Source organism: Brugia malayi (genome assembly GCF_000002995.4).
Source record: "Brugia malayi strain FR3 genome assembly, contig: Bm_025, whole genome shotgun sequence".
Classification (NCBI taxonomy): domain Eukaryota; kingdom Metazoa; phylum Nematoda; class Chromadorea; order Rhabditida; family Onchocercidae; genus Brugia; species Brugia malayi.
The window spans coordinates 1-22,149 of NW_025062300.1; the positions used below are offsets into that span (position 1 = coordinate 1).

Consider the following 22,149-nt stretch of genomic DNA (forward strand, 5'->3'; position numbering starts at 1 on the left):
TGTAGAGAAATGGTATGAGTTAATGAATTAATCAATATGTCTTCTAGTGATATTGTTATACTAGCAGAGAAGAGGCATGAATTAATCAAAATGTCTTCTAGTGATATTGTTATATCTGTAGAGAAATTGTATGAGTTAATGAATTAATCAAAATGTCTTCTAGTGATATTTTTATACTAGCAGAGAAGTGGCATGAACTAAACAAAATGTCTTCTAGTGGTATTATTATATTTGCAGAGAAGTGGCATGAATTAATAAAATGACTTCTAGTGATATTGTTATATCTGTAGAGAAATGGTATGAGTTAATGAATTAATCAAAATTTCTTCTAGTGATATTGTTATATCTGTAGAGAAATGGTATGAGTTATTGAATTAATCAATATGTCTTCTAGTGATATTGTTATATTTGCAGAGAAGTGGCATGAATTAATCAAAATGTCTTCTAGTGGCATTGTTATATCTGAAAAGAAGTGGAACGGGTTAATGAAGTAATCAAAACGTCTTCTAGTGATATTGTTATATTTGCAGAGAAATAGTATAAGTTAATGAAGTAATCAAAACGTCTTCTCTGATATTGTTTTATTTGCAGAGAAGGTGCATGAATTAATCAAAATGCCTTCTTGTAATATTGTTATATTTGCAGAGAAGTGGCATGAATTAATGAAAATGACATCTAGTGATATTGTTATATCTGTGGAGAAATGGTATGAGTTAACGAATTAATCAAAATGTATTCTAGTGATATTGCTATATTTGCAGAGAAGTGGCATGATCAAAAAATCTTCTAGTGATATTGTTATATCTGTAGAGAAATGGTATGAGTTAATGAATAAATCAAAATGTCTTCTAGTGGTATTATTATATTTGCAGTGAAGTGGCATGAATTAATCAAATGTCTTCTAGTGATATTGTTATATCAGCAGCGAAGTGACATGAATTGATCGAAATGTCTTCTGATATTGTTATATCAGCTGCGAAGTGACATGAAATGATCGAAATGCCTTCTAGTGATATTGTTATATCAGCAGCGAAGTGACATGAATTAAAAAAAAATGCCTTCTAGTGATATTGTTATATTTGCAAAGAAGTGGCACGAATTAATAAATATGACTTCTAGTGACATTGTTATATCTATAGAAAAATTGTATGAGTTAATGAATTAATCAAAATGTCTTCTAGTGATATTTTTATACTAGCAGAGAAGTGGCATGAATTAATCAAAATATCTTCTAGTGATATTGTTATATTTGCAGAGAAGTGGCATGAATTAATCAAAATGTCTTCTAGTGGTATTATTATATTTGCTGAGAAGTGGCATGAATTAATCAGAATGTCTTCTAGTGATATTGTTATATCTGCACAGAAATGACATGAGTTAATGAATGAATCAAAATATCTTCCAGTGATATTGTTATATCTGTAGAGTAATTGTATGAGTTAATGAATTAAAAAAATGTCTTCTAGTGACTTTGTTATATTTGCAGAGAAGTGGCATGAATAATCAAAATGACTTCTAGTGATATTGTTATATTTGCAGAGAAGTGGCATGAATTAATAAAAATGTCTTCTAGTGATATTGTTATATTTGCAGAGAAGTGGCATGAATTAATCAAAATGTCTTCTGATGATATTGTTATATTTGCAGAGAAGTGGCACGTATTAATAAAAACGACTTCTAGTGATTTTGTTATATCTGCACAGAAATGACATGTGTTAATGAATGAATCAGATTATCTTCTAGTGATAATGCTATATTTGCAGAGAAGTGGCATGAATCAATAAAAATGTCTTCTAGTGATATTGTTATATTTGCAGAGAAGTGGCATGATTTAATCAAAATGTCTTCTAGTGATGTTGCTATATTTGCAGAGAAGAGGCATGAATTAATAAAAATGTCTTCTAGTGGTATTATTATATTTGCAGAGAAGTGGCATGAATTAGTAAAAATGACTTCTAGTGATATTGTTATATCTGTAGAGAAATTGTATGAGTTAATGAATTAATCAAAATGTCATCTAGTGATATTGTTATACTAGCAGAGAAGTGGCATGAATTAATCAAAATATCTTCTAGTGATATTGTTATATTTGCTGAGAAGTGGCATGAATTAATCAAAATGTCTTCTAGTGGTATTATTATATTTGCTGAGAAGTGGCATGAATTAATCAAAAATGACTTCTAGTGATATTGTTATATCTGCACAGAAATGACATGAGTTAATGAATGAATCAAAATATCTTCTAGTGATATTGTTATATCTGTAGAGAAATGGTATGAGTTAATGAATTAATCAAAATGTCTTCTAGTGACATTGTTATATCAGTGGAGAAGTGACATGAATTAATCAAAATGTCTTCTAGTGATGTTGTTATATTTGCAGAGAAGTGGCATGATCAAAAAATCTTCTAGTGATATTGTTATATCTGTAGAGAAATGGTATGAGTTTATGAAATAATCAAAATGTCTTCTAGTGATATTGTTATATTTGCAGAGAAGTGGCATGAATTAATAAAAATGTCTTCTAGTGGTATTATTATATTTGCAGTGAAGTGGCATGAATTAATCAAAATGTCTTCTAGTGATATTGTTATATCTCTGGAGTTTTGGTATGAATTAATCAATTAATCAATATGTCTTCCAATGATATTGTTTTATCTGTAGAGAGATGTTGTGAGTTAATGAATTAAAAGTGTCTTCTAGTTATATTGTAATATCGATAGGAAAAGGCGTGAGTTTATGATGTAATCAAAATGTCTTCAGGTGACATTGTTATATCTGAAAAGAAATGGAACGGTTAATGAAGTAATCAAAACGTCTTCTAGCGATATTGTTATATTTGCAGAGATATGGTATGAGTTAATGGAATTAATCAAAATGTCTTTTAGTTTTATTGTTATATTTGCAGAGAAGGGGCATGAATTAATCAAAATGTCTTCAAGTGATATTGTTATATCGATAGAGAAATGGTATGAGTTAATGAAGTAGTCAAAATGTCTTCTAGTGATATTATTATATTTGCAGAGGAAGGGGATGAATTAATCAAAATATCTTCAAGTGATATTGTTATATCGGTAGAGAAATGGTATGAGTTAATGAAGTAGTCAAAATGTCTTCTAGTGATATATTATATTTGCAGAGAAGGGGCATGAATTAATCAAAATATCTTCAAGTGATATTGTTATATCTGATGAGAAATGGTATGAGTTAATGAAGTAATCAAAACGTCTTCTAGTGGTATTATTATATTTGCAGTGAAGTGGCATGAATTAATCAAAATGTCTTCTTGTGATTTTGTTATATTTGCAGAGAAATTGTATGAGTTAATGAAGTTATCAAAACGACTTCTCTGATATTGTTATATTTGCAGAGAAGTGGCATGAATTAATCAAAATGTCTTCTAGTGATATTGCTATATCTCTGGAGAATTGGTATGATTTAATCAATATGTCTTCAAATGATATTGTTTTATCTGTAGAGAGATGGTGTGTGTTAATGAATTAAAAGTGTCTTCTAGTAATATTGTAATATCGATAGGAAAAGGCGTGAAGATAAAAGATAAAAGCTAATATTCTTCTCATACATATTCAATGCTAATATTCAAAAACGACAACAATTGCCATTTTACAACGAATATTATTAGTATTATTTGAGAGAATGTACTGAAAATGAGTGAATGATACTAGCTTTAGTCTTATTTTATAGAATCTGTTTCTGTCCATAAAATCTGTTGTAATTTGTGCTGAAATACCATACAAATAAATTAATTACCCATTAGAGAAGGTTTTTCTGCTATCTAGCTGGTCAAATGTTTATCTAGAGAAGTTAAGATAACAAATCATATGCCTCTATCTTTTTGGCAAAGATGTCTAGAAATTACCCCATCAGTACACTTTGGAATTTCTGATTACGAAAAGAGGATGAAAAATCTGAAAAGAAATATTCCTTCTTTAATAAGAAATATCGTAACATAATCTTACAAAAAATTATAGTTGATAACTTTCGTAAACTTTATTTGAAGGAAACGAGTCATTTCATCGACTATCACAAAGCAAAAGTCCGCAGTGGACAGTGATTATTATACAGGATGGGAAATATGAATGACTACGCATAATAAATAATCTTTATTTCAAATGCTAAAAAAAAGCCACAAAAACCTTTACTAAAGTTTTTTTTTTTTGTATTATCAAATAAGCCAAGAAATTGATTTATTTCAACAAGAAGAAGTTGTTTAACGACCAGAAACAGCACATATACTCAGTTCATATGCGAGCTATTGCAAATTTTTGGTAGTAAAAGAAATGAAGTAGGGAGTAGAAACTGATATTACAGCTTAAAAACATATTCTGCGCAAGGTTAAAATGCGAACACGTCGCCCAGCTAGCGTGAACGCAGAATATACGCAACTCATCACATTGAGTTGCTCCCTTGCGAACAAATTTTTGATTATAGTTTTTTAGAAGCATTTACGATGCACAATTGATGGGCCAGATTCATCATATTCTTGCTTCGAGATCCACATCTGCAAATTTATTTAAAATTAATTCACTGATAGTGATTATATATATATATATATATGGTGATTATATATATATATATGGTAGTGATTATATATATATATATATGTATATATATATATGGTAGTGATTATATATATATATATATATAATCACTACCAATTATTCTCATTTGATAGTACTTTTATTAGCTGAAGCATTAACCTTCTTTCTTTTATTTTTACATTGATTCGAATTTATTCCTAATTTATTACTAAAAAAAGAAAGTGCTAAGAATTAGATGTACCTGTTGGAAGGTGGACAGAGAAGCCAAGATAGAACCACCAATCCATACGGAATATTTGCGTTCTGGTGGTGCAATAATTTTAATTTTCATTGTGCTTGGCGCCAAAGCTGTTACTTCTTTCTGCAATGTTCGCATTAACTAGCTAAATCCTTCCAAAAATAAAAAATTAAGTAAAATAACAATAGCGGGGAGAAATAAAGATCTAAAGAGGATTATTAATTATGCATATCTATTTCTCTCTTTCTTTTGTTTTACATTAACTTGTTCTGAAGAAACATACAATAATAATAATATTAATCTTATAATAATCAACTTACTTGCATTCGATCAGCAATGCCTGGATACATAGTCGTGCCACCGGATAGGACAATATTAGCATACAGATCCTTTCGAATATCAATATCACACTTCATAATACTGTTGTATGTTGATTCATGAATACCAGCAGATTCCATACCCAGGAAAGATGGCTAAAAGAATTTCATTTAGTAAAGAAACACTTAATATTAACTTTCCCCACAAAAAGGTCCAGCTAACCTGAAATAGAGCTTCTGGGCATCGGAATCTTTCGTTGCCAACGGTAATCACTTGACCATCAGGCAATTCATAAGATTTCTCGAGAGATGATGACGATGCAGCAGTTGCCATTTCCTGTTCGAAATCTAAGGCCACGTAGCATAGCTTCTCTTTAATGTCACGCACAATTTCTCGTTCAGCCGTGGTCGTAAACGAGTAACCACGTTCAGTGAGGATCTTCATTAAATAATCTGTCAAGTCCCGTCCAGCGAGGTCCAAACGTAAAATTGCATGTGGCAATGCGTAACCTGAAATAATGAAGATGCAATTAATTTATCCCAAAGTTTGAAAGACTTATCACGAAAATTAAAGTTAATTGATGTAATAAAAAGACATAGTTTGATTCTTCTCATTTAAATGTTCATATTCTGAATCAAATCAGTGATTATTGGAAAGTGTAAAGATTGATTCGATTTAATGGATACCTTCGTAAATTGGTACGGTGTGAGTAACACCATCTCCGGAATCAAGCACAATACCAGTGGTACGACCGGATGCGTACAACGACAGAACAGCTTGGATGGCAACGTACATAGCCGGAGTATTGAATGTCTCGAACATAATTTGGGTCATCTTTTCTCTGTTTGCCTTTGGGTTCAACGGCGCTTCGGTAAGCAGTACTGGATGTTCCTCGGGAGCAACTCGAAGTTCGTTGTAAAAAGTATGATGCCAGATCTTCTCCATGTCATCCCAGTTTGTGACAATGCCATGCTCAATTGGATATTTTAGTGTTAGAATACCTCTCTTCGACTGAGCCTCATCGCCTACATATGAATCCTTTTGACCCATACCGACCATGACACCCTGTAAAACTCTTTTTTATCGATGCGCAAAAGTCGTTTTTAAAATTAATTTATAGTTTTTCGATTGAATATACCTTTGAGAAAGACAATATTTTCTAATTCAATTAGATATAAAAGCAGAACTGAGAAGCTTACTTGATGCCTTGGTCGTCCAACTATTGATGGGAATACAGCTCGAGGTGCATCATCACCAGCAAATCCGGCTTTGCACATACCGGATCCATTATCTACCACTAATGCTGCTACTTCCTCATCGCACATTGTTTATAGCTTTTGAAACTTGAAAATTGGTTAACCTACAAACTTTCCCTAATTTTTCTCACTAGAGCTGGAAATTGTATAGAAAAGCTATGGTAATGAAACTTAGTTTATTTGAAATGTTTCATTTTCTATCATTCCTAAACTTCATTTATTTAAGAATAAATTAATTTTAGATTAGTCTTTTATACTTAGAAGCATCACAAACAAAGTGAAGATAGCAACAGAAAATGTAACATAATAAGCATCAAGGTAAGATAGTCGTCTATCGGTGAACTGAGATATATCTACGACTTATATAATGCCACCAAGCGCTTGCTTCTAGCCAAGCAACTTTTTCAGCGATTGTTGAGGGGGAGGGATCGAATGAGTCCTTTTCTTGAGAATTCGAGAGTAAGTGCTACTGGGAAGAGAGAGGAATTCGCGTGAAAAGCTTAACCAACTAATACACCCACCTATCTCTTCTTATCATTCATTTAGATAGCAGTAGACTGATGGATGGATAGAGATAAATGATAAAAGAAAGGTATGAATTGATAGAGGAATGATTAGATAGATAGATTGATAAAACAATAGACAAGTAAAAAGATACCCAGGCAGTTAAATATTGCTACAAAGAAAAATAATTTTGCTTGTGCAGAAGAAATGAAAAAGAATGATGGAATTGTTTAAGGATTATAAACAATAACAATGAGATATAGATTGGAAGATAACAACAGTGACAGCAATAGCAACAAACAAACCATACAACAATAATAATAATAACGACAATAACAACTGTCTCTGTGCTTTTCAACAATCTTAATTCTGTTCTATAGTTAGATTAAAAAACTTCTTCACTTTTTAAATTTAAACTGTAATAGCAAAAATAAAATGAAAAAAAAAAAAATTTTTTTTGAATTAGTAAATGCAGAGTTGTTATTTTTATGATATTGTCTAGTTTTTGTTGAAATTAGTAATTTTATCAAAATATTTCTTGACAAAACATTTAAAAATTATTCTAACTTTTAAAATTTACCATTCGCTTTCAAAATTCTTATTATCTTGATTTTGATTTCATCAATAATGTCGTAAAAAACGATCCATTTAAATTGCATTCAAATTCTAATACCTTTGGTAATTGTCCTGTCATTGTCCAAATAATTTCGCATTTGTAGCTAATCTATGTGTAGATTATTTAAGCCATTATGCTAATTCCTTTTTCTCACACAACAAAAACCCTTTGTTAGCAATCTTTGTTTCACATCAGTTAAATGTCCTCTGCCGGATATCTGATCAGTTCAGTTCTAAACAACCGTCCTCCATCACAGTTATTCATTCTACATTTTGAGGTAGTTTTTGATATCATTTTATTATACTTTCCGTTACGCATTGTTATAATATTGATTTGTTGGTTTAACTACCCAAGTTTGAGGCAAAATAAAATATCTGGCAGTCAATATATTCCACAACAAACAAATATTGATCTTGTTGTTTTATTATTTGATCTTGTAATGCTATGTGATGTATAACTTAAATTTTTTATTTTTGAGCCAAAAAAAAAAGCTAGAATTGTTAAGGACATTAGGACCGATAATGTAAAGAAATGATAGCTAAAGATAAAAGATAAAATAAATGAAGCATTCTTAATAATATGTCACAATTATTTTTTAAATGAAATAAAAATTGCATACAATTTAAAATTGTCGTGAAAGGTTGTCTGTGTAATAAACCAAAAAAACTAGATTTAAAGAGAGATAATTTAAGATACTTTAAGATTGTTTTACAATGTCTGAAGAGTCGGAAGTGTCTAAAATAAATTGAGAATTTACAATGTGAGAACTGAACGTATCAATGATGAAAATCACATGTGAAAAATCTTAAGAAATTCGATTTATGTAGAGATAATTTATGATATTATGGGATTATTTTTAGATAGGAGTTTTTGCGATGTTATAATTCGCGACACTCTCAAAAGGGGGAGAGGAAGATGTAACTTTGAGAGAGTGATTTTGAGGTATATAGTTAAATGTATGGACTTTAATGGGTGGGATTTCTTTAGTTTGGAATTGTGTGTGTGCTAATTCTGTAAGGAGAGTAATGATGGTAGCTTGATTTGGACTTCGTTTTGAAGTATGACAAAAGAGGGATTGAACTAATCTAAATTTCCACTTCAGAATGACAAAAATAGTTAATATTGTTGCAATAATTATACAGGTAAAATCAATTTCCAGTGTGTTATCATATTTTCAAATTCATCTTCTATCGGTAGAACAATTTCGTTGAATTTCCTTTCCATTTGTTCGATAATTTCTTCTCCTTCTTCAGAAATTTCTTGCCAGAAGAATTCATCTTTCATTTGATGTGGTATTGAATTGATTGTTTTTTGGTTTTGAGTTAAGATTTCTAATTCTGCATTGATTCTTTCAATTTCAAACTAACTTATCAATTCTCCTTTGAATACGATGTTTTCGATTGTCGGTCGTTCTGATTTGCAAGGAGCCACCATCAAATTTCGTTAATTCTTTTAGCTATCACATCGTTTCTTTGAAGTATTAGTTTCGTGGCAAGGGTAGGATTGCAGGATCGAACCTTTTATTAGGAGACTTTTCATCATCAATAGTTTATTTGTTACTCTTCGTTTGAATGTTGTAGTAAAGTTCGAGTCATCTTCAACATCTACTTCAATAACTATATCGCCTTGCATTAAAAGTGGAGAGGTGAATCTACAATTTTTGGTGTTTAATACAGGGGGGTTTTCATTAATTATAAGCGATGCCTGAAGTGGTTGTTATATTTTGCAGCTTTGAATCTTCCGGTCCTTCGATACAAACAATGATTGGTTGTATCATTGCTATTCCATATGATAATGCTTGTATTTGTTATACGTTCACCTTCATCTAGATATAGATTCCATTTTTCCTTTTCTTCCTCCGTTAGCATTTGTGATTGGGCCTGTCTGATCAGCATAGTCTCTGCTATATCGTAATCAACTTTAGTCATATAATTCTTTTTTACGGATAATGGTTCTAGCCACACTAATTTCTTTTTGCAGGTTTGTTTAATAAATCTAAAAGTCCAAACAGTTACTCGAACTAGTTTTGTCCAACTGCTGAAGCGACATACGTCAATAAATTCAATTATATTCCTTTTAAAGGTTTGAGTCATCTTTGTTAAATTCAAAGCAATTGCTTCTGCAAATTCATCGTTTCCTGAATAGCGAAGTTTGCACTTTGGCCATTCAGATTTCTTGAGTTCCAACCATCGAGGTCCTTTCCACCATTGTTTACAATTTTGGAGTTTAAGTGGTGATACTCCTTTGGTGGCTATATCTGCTGGATTTTGATCACTTGGTATGTAATTTAATTCGAAGTTAGATTTCCTTATTTCTTCTATGCGATTTTGTACAAATCTGGGAAGCAGCTTTGTATAATTCTAGATCCATCAAAAAACACATTTTGAATCTTTAATTGGAGCAATTCGAGATTTAGCATAAATCAAGAATGAATTCGAATATGTGTTTTGATATCCATGATTGAGAACATGAATAGCTGCAGAATAGGCAACTTTCGAAGCGTCAGTAAATATATGGAATTCTGTTAATTGTGAAGTTTCCGTTATAAATCTTGGTGAGAATTTACCATTCTTTGATGAGATTTATCCACTGCTGTTCGTCCTGTTTGTTTAAAGATTGATCCCATGGAATGTTTTCTTTCCATAAGTGTTGTATGAATAATTTAAGTTTGATCATTATAGGAACGAGAAGACCCAATGGATCGTATTGGGAGGCTATGAATTGTAGGATAGTCCTCTTTGTTAAACTTTTTCCTATCCATGGTTTCAGTGTCACACGGATGATATCTCGTTCATGATTCCATTTAAGACCATGAAAATTTTCCTGGTTTGTTTGGCTTAGGTCACATTCAGGTATTCTTTCATTAAATTCTTCGTCATTTGAAAGGAATTCTCTTATGTTCATCGATGCTTCACCAAAAAATTTCTTTCGTTCTTTTATATTTATATAAGGCCTCTTCTGTTCCATTAGCTGATATAATAACGTTGTCTACGTATAAGTTCTTTCTTATCTCCCATGCCAGTTCACTACCATGATTTTCTAGGTGGTAATTTAATGTTGCTGCTAATAAGAAGGGTGAGGATATTATTCCAAAAGGAACTCTCTTAAATCGGTAACGTTTTATATTTTCATTGGTTAGTTCTTTATCAATATAATCCAACCAAAGAAAACGTGTACAATTTCTTTCCTCATTTTGTAGTTCTAGTTGTAAAAATGCCTTTTCGATATCAGCGGTTATTACTATTTTCATCATCCGAAACGTAATATTACTCCAACTAAATCCGGTAACATTACTGGATCTCGATATAGTACTTCATTTAAGCTTTTAAAACCTTTGTGATGTGCTGAGGCATCATATACTATTCTTAATTTAGTTGTTGATTTACTAGGAGTTAATACTTCATGATGTGGTAAGTAATGAATAACGCCTACCTCATCCTTTTGGAGGTACTTCTTCAATTATACCTGAGTGTAGTTGATCCATAAAGTATTTGATGATATGAATGGAGATTTGAATTATGTTGTAGGCGGTTGATCAAATTCTTCAATCGTCCCAGACATAATCCATAATTATTGCTTATTTTTGTGGAGTCTTTCCATGGCCAACAAACTGATATCTTCCACACCCTGCTTGGATGATGGTCCGTTTGAAATGCTTTAAAGCTTGATCCATCATCATCATCTTGAGGTGATTCTTGGATACCAATCGTCTCTAATTTCCAAAATTTTTCTAGCTCCGTGCTAATATTGACGTTTGTAGAATATACTACTTCTTTAGGATATAATTCGTTCTTGCAGAGTTTCTTAATATCTCCACTTCCAGCAATCATTGGACCAACTTTTGATTGAACCAACATATGTCCTGATTTCAATTCCCTAATTTCTCGTAGGTTAATAAATTTGAAAAAATAGTCAGCTCCAATCAATACGTCAGGTTTTTTCCAATAATTTGTCAAATTTTGAATTTGAAATTCATTCGATGTCTCCACTACCTGCAGTTCGTTTGTTAGATAATCAATTATATTTGCTTGTAGTTGTATGATTTCGCTTTCGGTAGTTAGCACATTTAGTTGTATGCGAGCAGTGGGACATGATTTCGGTTCTTTCATACCAAATGGAGCTATTCTCATAATTTGAGTTTCTGTTTCGGTTAACTTTAATTGACGTGATAATTTTTTGGAGATGAAGGAGAGTTGCGATCCAATATCAAATAATGCAAGGGTATTTTGTTGTAGTTGAGGTTGTGATGGATTAAAAACCTTTATCTCCTTACATAAAAGTAAGGTTTCCTTTGTCTGTTTGGATCGAGTTGTTAATGTGGAGTTATAGAGAGAAGTTGAACAATCCTTTCGTTTCGAAGGTCCAATTCTTTCATGCTCTTCATTTCTTTGAGACATTGTATTGTTTAAAGAAAGTGAATTCCTTTTATTACATAAAGCACTATTATGTGAGCTTTTGCAATAAAAACATTGTTTTTTGACATTACAATTCTGTCCTTTGTGACTGTCTCTAAGACAAATAGTACATTTCTTCAACACTTTGAGACGACTAAGCCGAGCATTGAGAGTTGTGTAGTTCACGCAATCGCTGTCCCAATGATCTTGATTGCAAAATACACATGGTCGTCTTTTCGTTGTTGTAATTTTCGAAGTATTTTGATTATCTTTTATTGTCGACAATGCTGAAGTTCCTCCGGGATTGTATCGTTGTTTTTGTTCCGGTTTGGTAGTTGTAGATTTAATATTGAGTTGAGTGAGTGAATGTTGACAGTTTCTAATCTGTTCATTCACATTAACTAAACTTGTTAAAAAAAGTTTCTTAGTTTGAGAATTGACCAAGGCATGTCCTTCTTCTTGTGTTTATATATTTTATTTAATATCCATAATGGCAACTTGCTCTCGATCAAGATTTCAATATTTGAATGTTCGAGGCTTTCTCCTAGAGCTTCTAACTGGCGCAGTACTCGTTCTATATTTTCAATTGTTCCAATCCATTCTCTTTCATTTCGTTTAATTGATTGGAGTTCGTTGTAGAGTAATGTTGTTACTATTGAGTGATCGCCATATTTTTCATTGAGCAGTTTTCTGATGACTTCATAATTCTCTGGAGCTATATCATATCCAGATATTGCTTGTAGAGCCTTTCCTTTAAGACATGAGTACAAGTAATTCAATTTTTGTATTTCTGGAATCGCTTGTGTGTGGACTGCTGCGTTAAAACTGCTCCAAAATTGTCGCCATTGTCTAGGGTTCTCCATCGAAAGTAGGGAGCGATAAATGAGGAAGATTTACATTAATATTTGAAGAAGGAGTAAATTTTGCCTCTTCTTTTGTTTGTTTGTTCGTCAACTCCTTTGAGAGTCGCATTAAGTTTTGGTCGGCTTCATCTTTGTGCATTGTTAGTGTTATTACCGTTTCCTTTCCTTCGTGCTCTAATTGAAATATTCCTTGGTCGCCTTCTGTTACTGCTTTGTATTTTTCTTTTTTTCATTGTGACGATTTGTTGAGTATATGTGAACCATTTATCGTTGATAGATTCAAGCGTAGTTACGCATAATTAGATTCTTCGATGTTTATCTTCTAACACTCTTTTTCCTATTACATAAAAATCTTTTTTTTTTCTATTGTCATATTTGGTTCTGGAGAATTGATTTCCAGTTGATTTATTTCTTTAAGAAGATTGACTAACCTTTCCTTTGCCGGTTGATGGCTTGCAATAATATGGCTTGACATGTTCCCGGCTCGTGGCACCAATAAATTTTGTCGTGAAAGGTTGTCTGGTTGATACTCGAATAGTTACAATACAGTAGGAAAATTAATAAACCTTTATTTTTCGCAAACGTAGTATTAATAAACAGAGCAATAAAATTAAGAGAGAAGAAATTTATATTAAAGAAGAAGATCGGAGAAATTGATATTGGTTAACAGAGTAGTAGTCGTCCTTAAAGACAATAATAATTGTAGTTTTTTAGGATTGAATTTTATATGAGTGGTAATTGGGCGTGTCTAAGATAAAAATGTGAAGAATCGGAAATGTTCATGAGAATTGAAAATTTATGATATGAGATTACATGTGTAATAAACCAAAAAAACTAGATTTAAAGAGAGATAATTTAAGATACTGTAAGATTGTTTTACAATGTCTGAAGAGTCGGAAGTGTCTAAAATAAATTGAGAATTTACAATGTGAGAACTGAACGTATCAATGATGAAAATCACATGTGAAAAATCTTAAGAAATTCGATTTATGTAGAGATAATTTATGATATTATGGGATTATTTTTAGATAGGAGTTTTCGCGATGTTATAATTCGCGACAAAAATATAATTTGGCACAATATCATCTTAATATTCATTCAGCCATTTTCATATCCGAAAAATCTCCTAATTACACTTTTGTTATTTGCATATCTTTTACTAATTTATACTTCTGAATTCTATACTTCTGAAATTTTTACTTCTGAATTTATATACTAATTTATACTTCTGAAAAAATAAATTTCTTTTCTTGGTGATGTGAAAGCATTTAATGACTTTAAATTATTACAAACAATATGCCATACTCCAATATTAGTCAATTAGGTTTTTTTTTTTCTTTCTGATTTCTATTCATTAATAAGAAATTAAAATTTTAAGTTTTTACCTCATTAGGAATCTGAAGTCGATGAGTTGAAGAAAAATTGAAAAATCTTTTTCAATAATTCAAAGTTGTATCTTTTGTAGAGATAACATAATAAAAGTTTTCATCGAAAATCAAGCAAAAATTGTTTTTCAGCATTTGCGCGGAATTTAAAATAAATGAAATACACAATTTGAAAATATTGCACAAGCAATTAAAAATTAATTCTATCATGTCCTTAATTTTCGTCATCTGTTTTAAAATATCATTTTGATTGTCCACTCTTGCAAACCAGTCTTATGTTAAAATATTTTCTCAAGGATCAACTCAGATTTTCTCTCAAAAACTTTTTCTATGATTCCTATATATTAATCATTAATTATATGACAACATTAAAACTTTAGTGATTCTAATAAAATTTTTCTATTAAAACTATAAGAATTTTCTTTTTTCTTCTTCTCCATATTAAAACAAAATATTTAATATTTCTTGTAATTCCTCAAATAATTGATTTATAAAATCTTTATAGTAATTACCAATCACAATTATTTTTCAAAATCTTAAGTTTTAGAAGCATCACGATTGTTGTAGACTACTCTGTAGCATTAGTTTGTAAAAGTTTTAATTAATGATTGTACTAATGAAATTGAATTTGCAGCATTCCAGGAAAATGATAAGATGAATGAAAATATAAATTCTTCAAATAATCGCTTCTTGAAAAGTTTTTGCTGATAAGTATTACCCTATTATACTTTCCTCTCTCCAATTTCATCTTTGGTTGCCTTGTTATCCATCGAAAATTCAATACTTTTAATACAGTGAACTGCGCGTTAGACATTAATGATTTATTGAAGAATTAAGAAGATTAAATGTTGACATGTTGTTATCTTTCTTCGTAATTTATTCAAAAATATTAGACATTTCGGAATTCTTTTTCCATACGAATAGTTTATCTTTTTTCTCCTCTTTTTTCAAAAAAAGAAATCCCTAAAATTTTTATTGAAAAGATCCCTAAAATTTTGATTGAAAAGCAAGTTTTCACATTTCTATCAAAATTTTGCTGGTTTCTTAAATAGTTTGTTTTTCAATAGTTCATTCAAAAAATCTTTTCCATCAGCTTATCATCAGTTGCTGTTGCAAGCAAGATGATTTGAAGAGAGTTATTGAGGATTTAAATCATAAATTACGATGGAAAATTAAATAGTTTTTATACAGAGATACTTTTAATATTTCATCGATTTCAGTATTATGATTTAAAAAAGAATTTCGAGCAATTTTTTCTAGACAGTTTTGAAATGTAAATTTTAATTTGTGTGCGACTTAGAAAAACATAAAAAGAAATGAATAGTCATTCGACTATAAAGATAAAAGCTAATATTCTTCTCATACATATTCAATGCTAATATTCAAAAACGACAACAATTGCCATTTTACAACGAATATTATTAGTATTATTTGAGAGAATGTACTGAAAATGAGTGAATGATACTAGCTTTAGTCTTATTTTATAGAATCTGTTTCTGTCCATAAAATCTGTTGTAATTTGTGCTGAAATACCATACAAATAAATTAATTACCCATTAGAGAAGGTTTTTCTGCTATCTAGCTGGTCAAATGTTTATCTAGAGAAGTTAAGATAACAAATCATATGCCTCTATCTTTTTGGCAAAGATGTCTAGAAATTACCCCATCAGTACACTTTGGAATTTCTGATTACGAAAAGAGGATGAAAAATCTGAAAAGAAATATTCCTTCTTTAATAAGAAATATCGTAACATAATCTTACAAAAAATTATAGTTGATAACTTTCGTAAACTTTATTTGAAGGAAACGAGTCATTTCATCGACTATCACAAAGCAAAAGTCCGCAGTGGACAGTGATTATTATACAGGATGGGAAATATGAATGACTACGCATAATAAATAATCTTTATTTCAAATGCTAAAAAAAAGCCACAAAAACCTTTACTAAAGTTTTTTTTTTTTGTATTATCAAATAAGCCAAGAAATTGATTTATTTCAACAAGAAGAAGTTGTTTAACGACCAGAAACAGCACATATACTCAGTTCATATGCGAGCTATTGCAAATTTTTGGTAGTAAAAGAAATGAAGTAGGGAGTAGAAACTGATATTACAGCTTAAAAACATATTCTGCGCAAGGTTAAAATGCGAACACGTCGCCCAGCTAGCGTGAACGCAGAATATACGCAACTCATCACATTGAGTTGCTCCCTTGCGAACAAATTTTTGATTATAGTTTTTTAGAAGCATTTACGATGCACAATTGATGGGCCAGATTCATCATATTCTTGCTTCGAGATCCACATCTGCAAATTTATTTAAAATTAATTCACTGATAGTGATTATATATATATATATATATGGTGATTATATATATATATATGGTAGTGATTATATATATATATATATATGTATATATATATATGGTAGTGATTATATATATATATATATATATATATATATATATATATATATAATCACTACCAATTATTCTCATTTGATAGTACTTTTATTAGCTGAAGCATTAACCTTCTTTCTTTTATTTTTACATTGATTCGAATTTATTCCTAATTTATTACTAAAAAAAGAAAGTGCTAAGAATTAGATGTACCTGTTGGAAGGTGGACAGAGAAGCCAAGATAGAACCACCAATCCATACGGAATATTTGCGTTCTGGTGGTGCAATAATTTTAATTTTCATTGTGCTTGGCGCCAGAGCTGTGATTTCTTTCTGAAAATTTGCACGAATATTTTTGCTTTTAATATTTTATTAGAAAATAAACAATTTTTTAAGTAAAATAAAAAACTTCCACATTCGCATTCGAACGTTAAGGCATACAATATTTTGATTCAACCATTATCTCAAAAACCAAAGTTTTTTTAGCTAATGGAAATACTAACCTGCATCCTATCTGCAATACCTGGGTACATTGTCGAACCACCAGATAAAACGTTGTTTGCGTAGAGATCCTTTCGAATATCAATATCACACTTCATAATACTGTTGTATGTTGATTCATGAATACCAGCAGATTCCATACCCAGGAAAGATGGCTAAAAGAATTTCATTTAGTAAAGAAACACTTAATATTAACTTTCCCCACAAAAAGGTCCAGCTAACCTGAAATAGAGCTTCTGGGCATCGGAATCTTTCGTTGCCAACGGTAATCACTTGACCATCAGGCAATTCATAAGATTTCTCGAGAGATGATGACGATGCAGCAGTTGCCATTTCCTGTTCGAAATCTAAGGCCACGTAGCATAGCTTCTCTTTAATGTCACGCACAATTTCTCGTTCAGCCGTGGTCGTAAACGAGTAACCACGTTCAGTGAGGATCTTCATTAAATAATCTGTCAAGTCCCGTCCAGCGAGGTCCAAACGTAAAATTGCATGTGGCAATGCGTAACCTGAAATAATGAAGATGCAATTAATTTATCCCAAAGTTTGAAAGACTTATCACGAAAATTAAAGTTAATTGATGTAATAAAAAGACATAGTTTGATTCTTCTCATTTAAATGTTCATATTCTGAATCAAATCAGTGATTATTGGAAAGTGTAAAGATTGATTCGATTTAATGGATACCTTCGTAAATTGGTACGGTGTGAGTAACACCATCTCCGGAATCAAGCACAATACCAGTGGTACGACCGGATGCGTACAACGACAGAACAGCTTGGATGGCAACGTACATAGCCGGAGTATTGAATGTCTCGAACATAATTTGGGTCATCTTTTCTCTGTTTGCCTTTGGGTTCAACGGCGCTTCGGTAAGCAGTACTGGATGTTCCTCGGGAGCAACTCGAAGTTCGTTGTAAAAAGTATGATGCCAGATCTTCTCCATGTCATCCCAGTTTGTGACAATGCCATGCTCAATTGGATATTTTAGTGTTAGAATACCTCTCTTCGACTGAGCCTCATCGCCTACATATGAATCCTTTTGACCCATACCGACCATGACACCCTGTAAAACTCTTTTTTATCGATGCGCAAAAGTCGTTTTTAAAATTAATTTATAGTTTTTCGATTGAATATACCTTTGAGAAAGACAATATTTTCTAATTCAATTAGATATAAAAGCAGAACTGAGAAGCTTACTTGATGCCTTGGTCGTCCAACTATTGATGGGAATACAGCTCGAGGTGCATCATCACCAGCAAATCCGGCTTTGCACATACCGGATCCATTATCTACTACTAATGCTGCTACTTCCTCGTCGCACATTTTTGTTTCAGCTTATTTGAACGAGAACAAAAGCTCTGCTTAAAATTAGTCACAACTTTAGATATTAAAAGAAGAAAAACAAATTATCTAAAATATTTCTATCTAATGTATAATATAAAACATTTTGAGGAGGAGGAATTTTCAATGAAATGAAATGATAGTATAATACTAAAAGAAAAAGAAGTAATAGTTGTAAGGAAAGGAGAATTTAGCAAATGAATTGATTCTCATTTTATTTTATAGACATATCCTCACATTAATTTCGTTAGTCCAATCGTGCGGGTAAAATTACAACACACTCTCACCTGTCTTTGAATGGATTTAGTGTTGAAAAAAAAAAATGTTACGACTCACGAGTAGTCCAAATTTTTTCCTTCTTTTTTTTTGTGCATTCTAATTTTTACACATCGATGCTTACACTATTAACTTGCTCAATTGCTTACACCATGCAAACATTTTAGCTAAGAGTGAGACAAAAAAAAAAGCTGAAAGAAATAAATGGTACACTATATGGACAAGAATTTGAAATTCATAAATCACAAATGAATAATTAAAAGAAACAACAGTTGAGATTACAACAGTTTCATCTCTTATACTTCTTTCGCCTCGTCATCCCGCCGAAATGATATACTATTTTACAGACAGCAATGATAAATGTTGCAGTAATATATCTTATCATTTTATCATAAGCTAAATATGAGAAATAACGACAAATAACTAAAACTAAGAATTTGAAAATTCACATCAATAAAATTTAACAAGCTAAATGCCAAATATGACAGACAGATATAAGCAAAGGTAATTTCAATGAAAGATTAAAGTTAAAAAGATCAAACTTTTTAAATGCTCATTTGATGAATTATTTATGAATTTATTTGAATAATTTAATAATTGAGAAAAAAATATGAAAATTGATGATGGATAAATGAGAGAGAATTGAATTGCGCTTTGTTGGTGCGCAATTGATAATATAGTGTTTAGCTATTTGGTTTAAATGAAATGTAGTTAAACTATCAAATAATAAACTAATTGTTGTGGCAAATGTTCAGAAATGACTCTATGGATAATCGCTAAATTCTATCGCAACACTTAAACGGAATGCCACGGATCAACAGCTAACTTCTTTTATACAGGCTTTACAGATCATCATTGTGTCTGTCTGTGTGTGTGTGTGTACTTGTCTGTGTGTATGTGTATGTTGTGTCTGTCTGTTGTAAATGCATTTAAATAGTTGAACAGTATATTCAGATTTGTTGGAGATGATTGAAATGAATGAGTTAGAATGAATTGAGAGCTGCGCAAGGAACATTGGATGGAGGTGGTATGAGATGATAGAATGTGGAGATATGCGCCACGCGCTAACAGCAAAAGGAACACAGAGAGTGTAGCAGTAACGAAGTAACTTTTAAAAATTATGCATAAGAGAGAAGGAAGAGGGAATATATAACAGGTACAAGAGACTAACCAATCTTAACATTTTCTTCACTACTATTTCCTTTCCGATCTCTCAGTGAATTCTTAAGTAATAAGTTGATGAGAGATCTTGTCGAAAAGTGAACAACATCTGTTGATAGATTGTAAGAAATAACAGCGCCTAAATTAATTTCACATTTGTATTTTATTCAAAAATCATTTTGTGAATTTTAATACTTGTAATTACTGAAAAATATTTTCAACTTAAATTTATCTAGCTTATACTTTATACTATTTCATATTTGTATCAAAAATATAAATTAATTGCGCAAAAGTTTAATCATTAATGTGTAATGTTTTGAATATATGTAATATTACGCAACTGCTCAACAATATTTACTTTAATTTTCATTACAAATATACATTTTAGTTGAATAAATATTCAAAGTTCAGACTTTCGGCCAATAAAAAAAAAAAATATTTTAATAAATTTAAAATATAACCCAGTAATTACACATTTGAAATAATATATATCCATGAAAATAACACTAACTGTTTGCACTTTGCTTCAATTTAATTATCAAATACTTTCAGCAAATTATTTGTGAGTGATATTTGCATTTCATTAATTTTACCTTTTCATCATTACCTGAATGTGTTTATAAGAAGGAATATAAAATGGAATGTAATGTAAAATAATCAAATTCATGAAAATCATAAATTCTACAAATAAGTACAGAGATTGTGTGCAATTTTTTTCTCTTCTTACAACTTTACTTTGTACACGTAAACCACGTTACTTTCATTTCTTAGATTTAGTAAAATTGATAGAAGCGCATCATAAACCATTGATAATTATTGCCATTATTATTATCATTGTTATAAAAAAGTGAAAGAAAATATTGCCTAGTTTCACCGTTTTTTTTTTTTTTTTTTTTTGAAAGATTTAATATGCTGGAAACTTTTCCCTCCTTAAACGATATTAAATGAAAGATGGCACAACAAATTTGGTTTGATTTTATAATACTAAATTGCTCTTCCAGATTTAAATTTCTAGAACGTTACAGTACCAAACCGTGAGCATAAGCATTCTTAAACTGTCTTAGATTTTAATCGATTGATTGGATTGATTAGTGAGCAGATGTGTGATCATTTAAAAATTCTATTATTATTATTACTATTACTATCATTATCATTATTATTATTGTTTATCATTATTATATTTATTATTATTTATCATTATTATATTTATTATTATTATTATTGCTATTATTATTACTACTTATTACTATTATTATTATTATTAATTACAATTATTATAAATAGCCTTTAAATTCTTTGTATTTTTGATAGTGTATAAATTGGCGATTGCATTTGCTGAAGTAAAATTTTGATGAGCTTTCCGGATGGATCTCTTTGTTGTAGAGTGAATGGTTAGAGAAAGTGAAGTTAGCTTAGTTTACTATTTATTGAAATGAAAATGTAGATGGAATATGATTTGAGATGGAAGAGTTTGAATCTCTCGAGCAAAGAGATGTTTTGTTGTAAAAGTTAAGAACAACAATGAAGTTAAGCTTAACATTACTCTTCCACATAGTATCGATCAGACTGACAAGCAAACAGACAGATAAACACAATCTTTTAAGAATCTCAAAAAAAAAGAAAATTATTTATGCTTCTGCAGCTTTTACAATACTCTCTTGCTTCGTTTGCTCCCTTCAATTCTTGGAATTGCAACTAGCCATCGTAAAGAACACCAGATTTGTTGCTAAGATAATCATTCACACATTTCACTTATAGTTCGACATACACTCACACACACACACACATACATACATCCATACACACACATATATGCATACATACAACACATACATACATATCCATACACACAAACATATATGTAAAGAAAGGAGAATTTAAATTTAGATAAAGGTACACATTCATTCAAAAATTCCTAATACTTAGTCTCCGAAACAAAAATAAAGATTTCTGCTAAAAAAAAACTCAAAAAAAAAAAAAAATTTCTTCTTGATTTTTGATAATACTCTCATAGTAACGATTTCTACTATTTTTAAAATATATATAAATTTCAAAATTCGAAATGCTTTCGTGCAAATAATCCCTGATGTAGTATTCAAATGAAAATACTTCTCTGTCTAATTTACTCTAGAAGTTAAACTGGATGGACACTTTGAAATCAGTTGAATTATTTTATAAAATGCTTCACTGATAGCATCGTCCATTTCCGTGTGTTACAGACAAAAACAACGCAGAACACTTCCAATCATCGGAAGTCAATTTCACGCGACGTACGATAATATCCACTCATTTGATAATTTCAAGCGAATGTTATTTTAGACGGACGCTTTTTAAGCA

The 22,149-nt window shown here is 30.7% G+C and overlaps 3 protein-coding genes across 4 annotated transcripts; all 3 read right to left on the reverse strand.

Moving 5' to 3' along the window:
• Positions 1-4,455: 4,455 nt before the first annotated feature.
• Positions 4,456-6,442, reverse strand: Bm5086 (actin 1, putative; the record flags this gene model as incomplete). The annotated part of the gene is made up of 6 exons (XM_001895760.2): positions 4,456-4,521; positions 4,803-4,922; positions 5,120-5,272; positions 5,340-5,626; positions 5,804-6,182; positions 6,317-6,442. 6 exons carry the CDS (start codon positions 6,440-6,442, stop codon positions 4,456-4,458), a joined length of 1,131 nt encoding a protein of 376 aa, XP_001895795.1.
• A 2,742-nt stretch (positions 6,443-9,184) lies between these two features.
• On the reverse strand, positions 9,185-12,750 carry Bm17149 (Uncharacterized protein; the record flags this gene model as incomplete). Its single annotated transcript, XM_043082914.1, has 3 exons — positions 9,185-9,830; positions 10,959-12,271; positions 12,457-12,750. 3 exons carry the CDS (start codon positions 12,748-12,750, stop codon positions 9,185-9,187), a joined length of 2,253 nt encoding a protein of 750 aa, XP_042938848.1.
• A 3,623-nt stretch (positions 12,751-16,373) lies between these two features.
• On the reverse strand, positions 16,374-18,357 carry Bm8524 (actin 2, putative; the record flags this gene model as incomplete). Of its 2 annotated transcripts, none has more annotated exons than XM_001895764.2 (6): positions 16,374-16,439; positions 16,745-16,864; positions 17,035-17,187; positions 17,255-17,541; positions 17,719-18,097; positions 18,232-18,357. In XM_001895764.2, 6 exons carry the CDS (start codon positions 18,355-18,357, stop codon positions 16,374-16,376), a joined length of 1,131 nt encoding a protein of 376 aa, XP_001895799.1. The 2 variants fall into 2 exon arrangements, with proteins under 2 accessions (XP_001895799.1, XP_042938849.1); XM_043082915.1 differs by having other exon boundaries at positions 18,232-18,309.
• Positions 18,358-22,149: the final 3,792 nt, after the last annotated feature.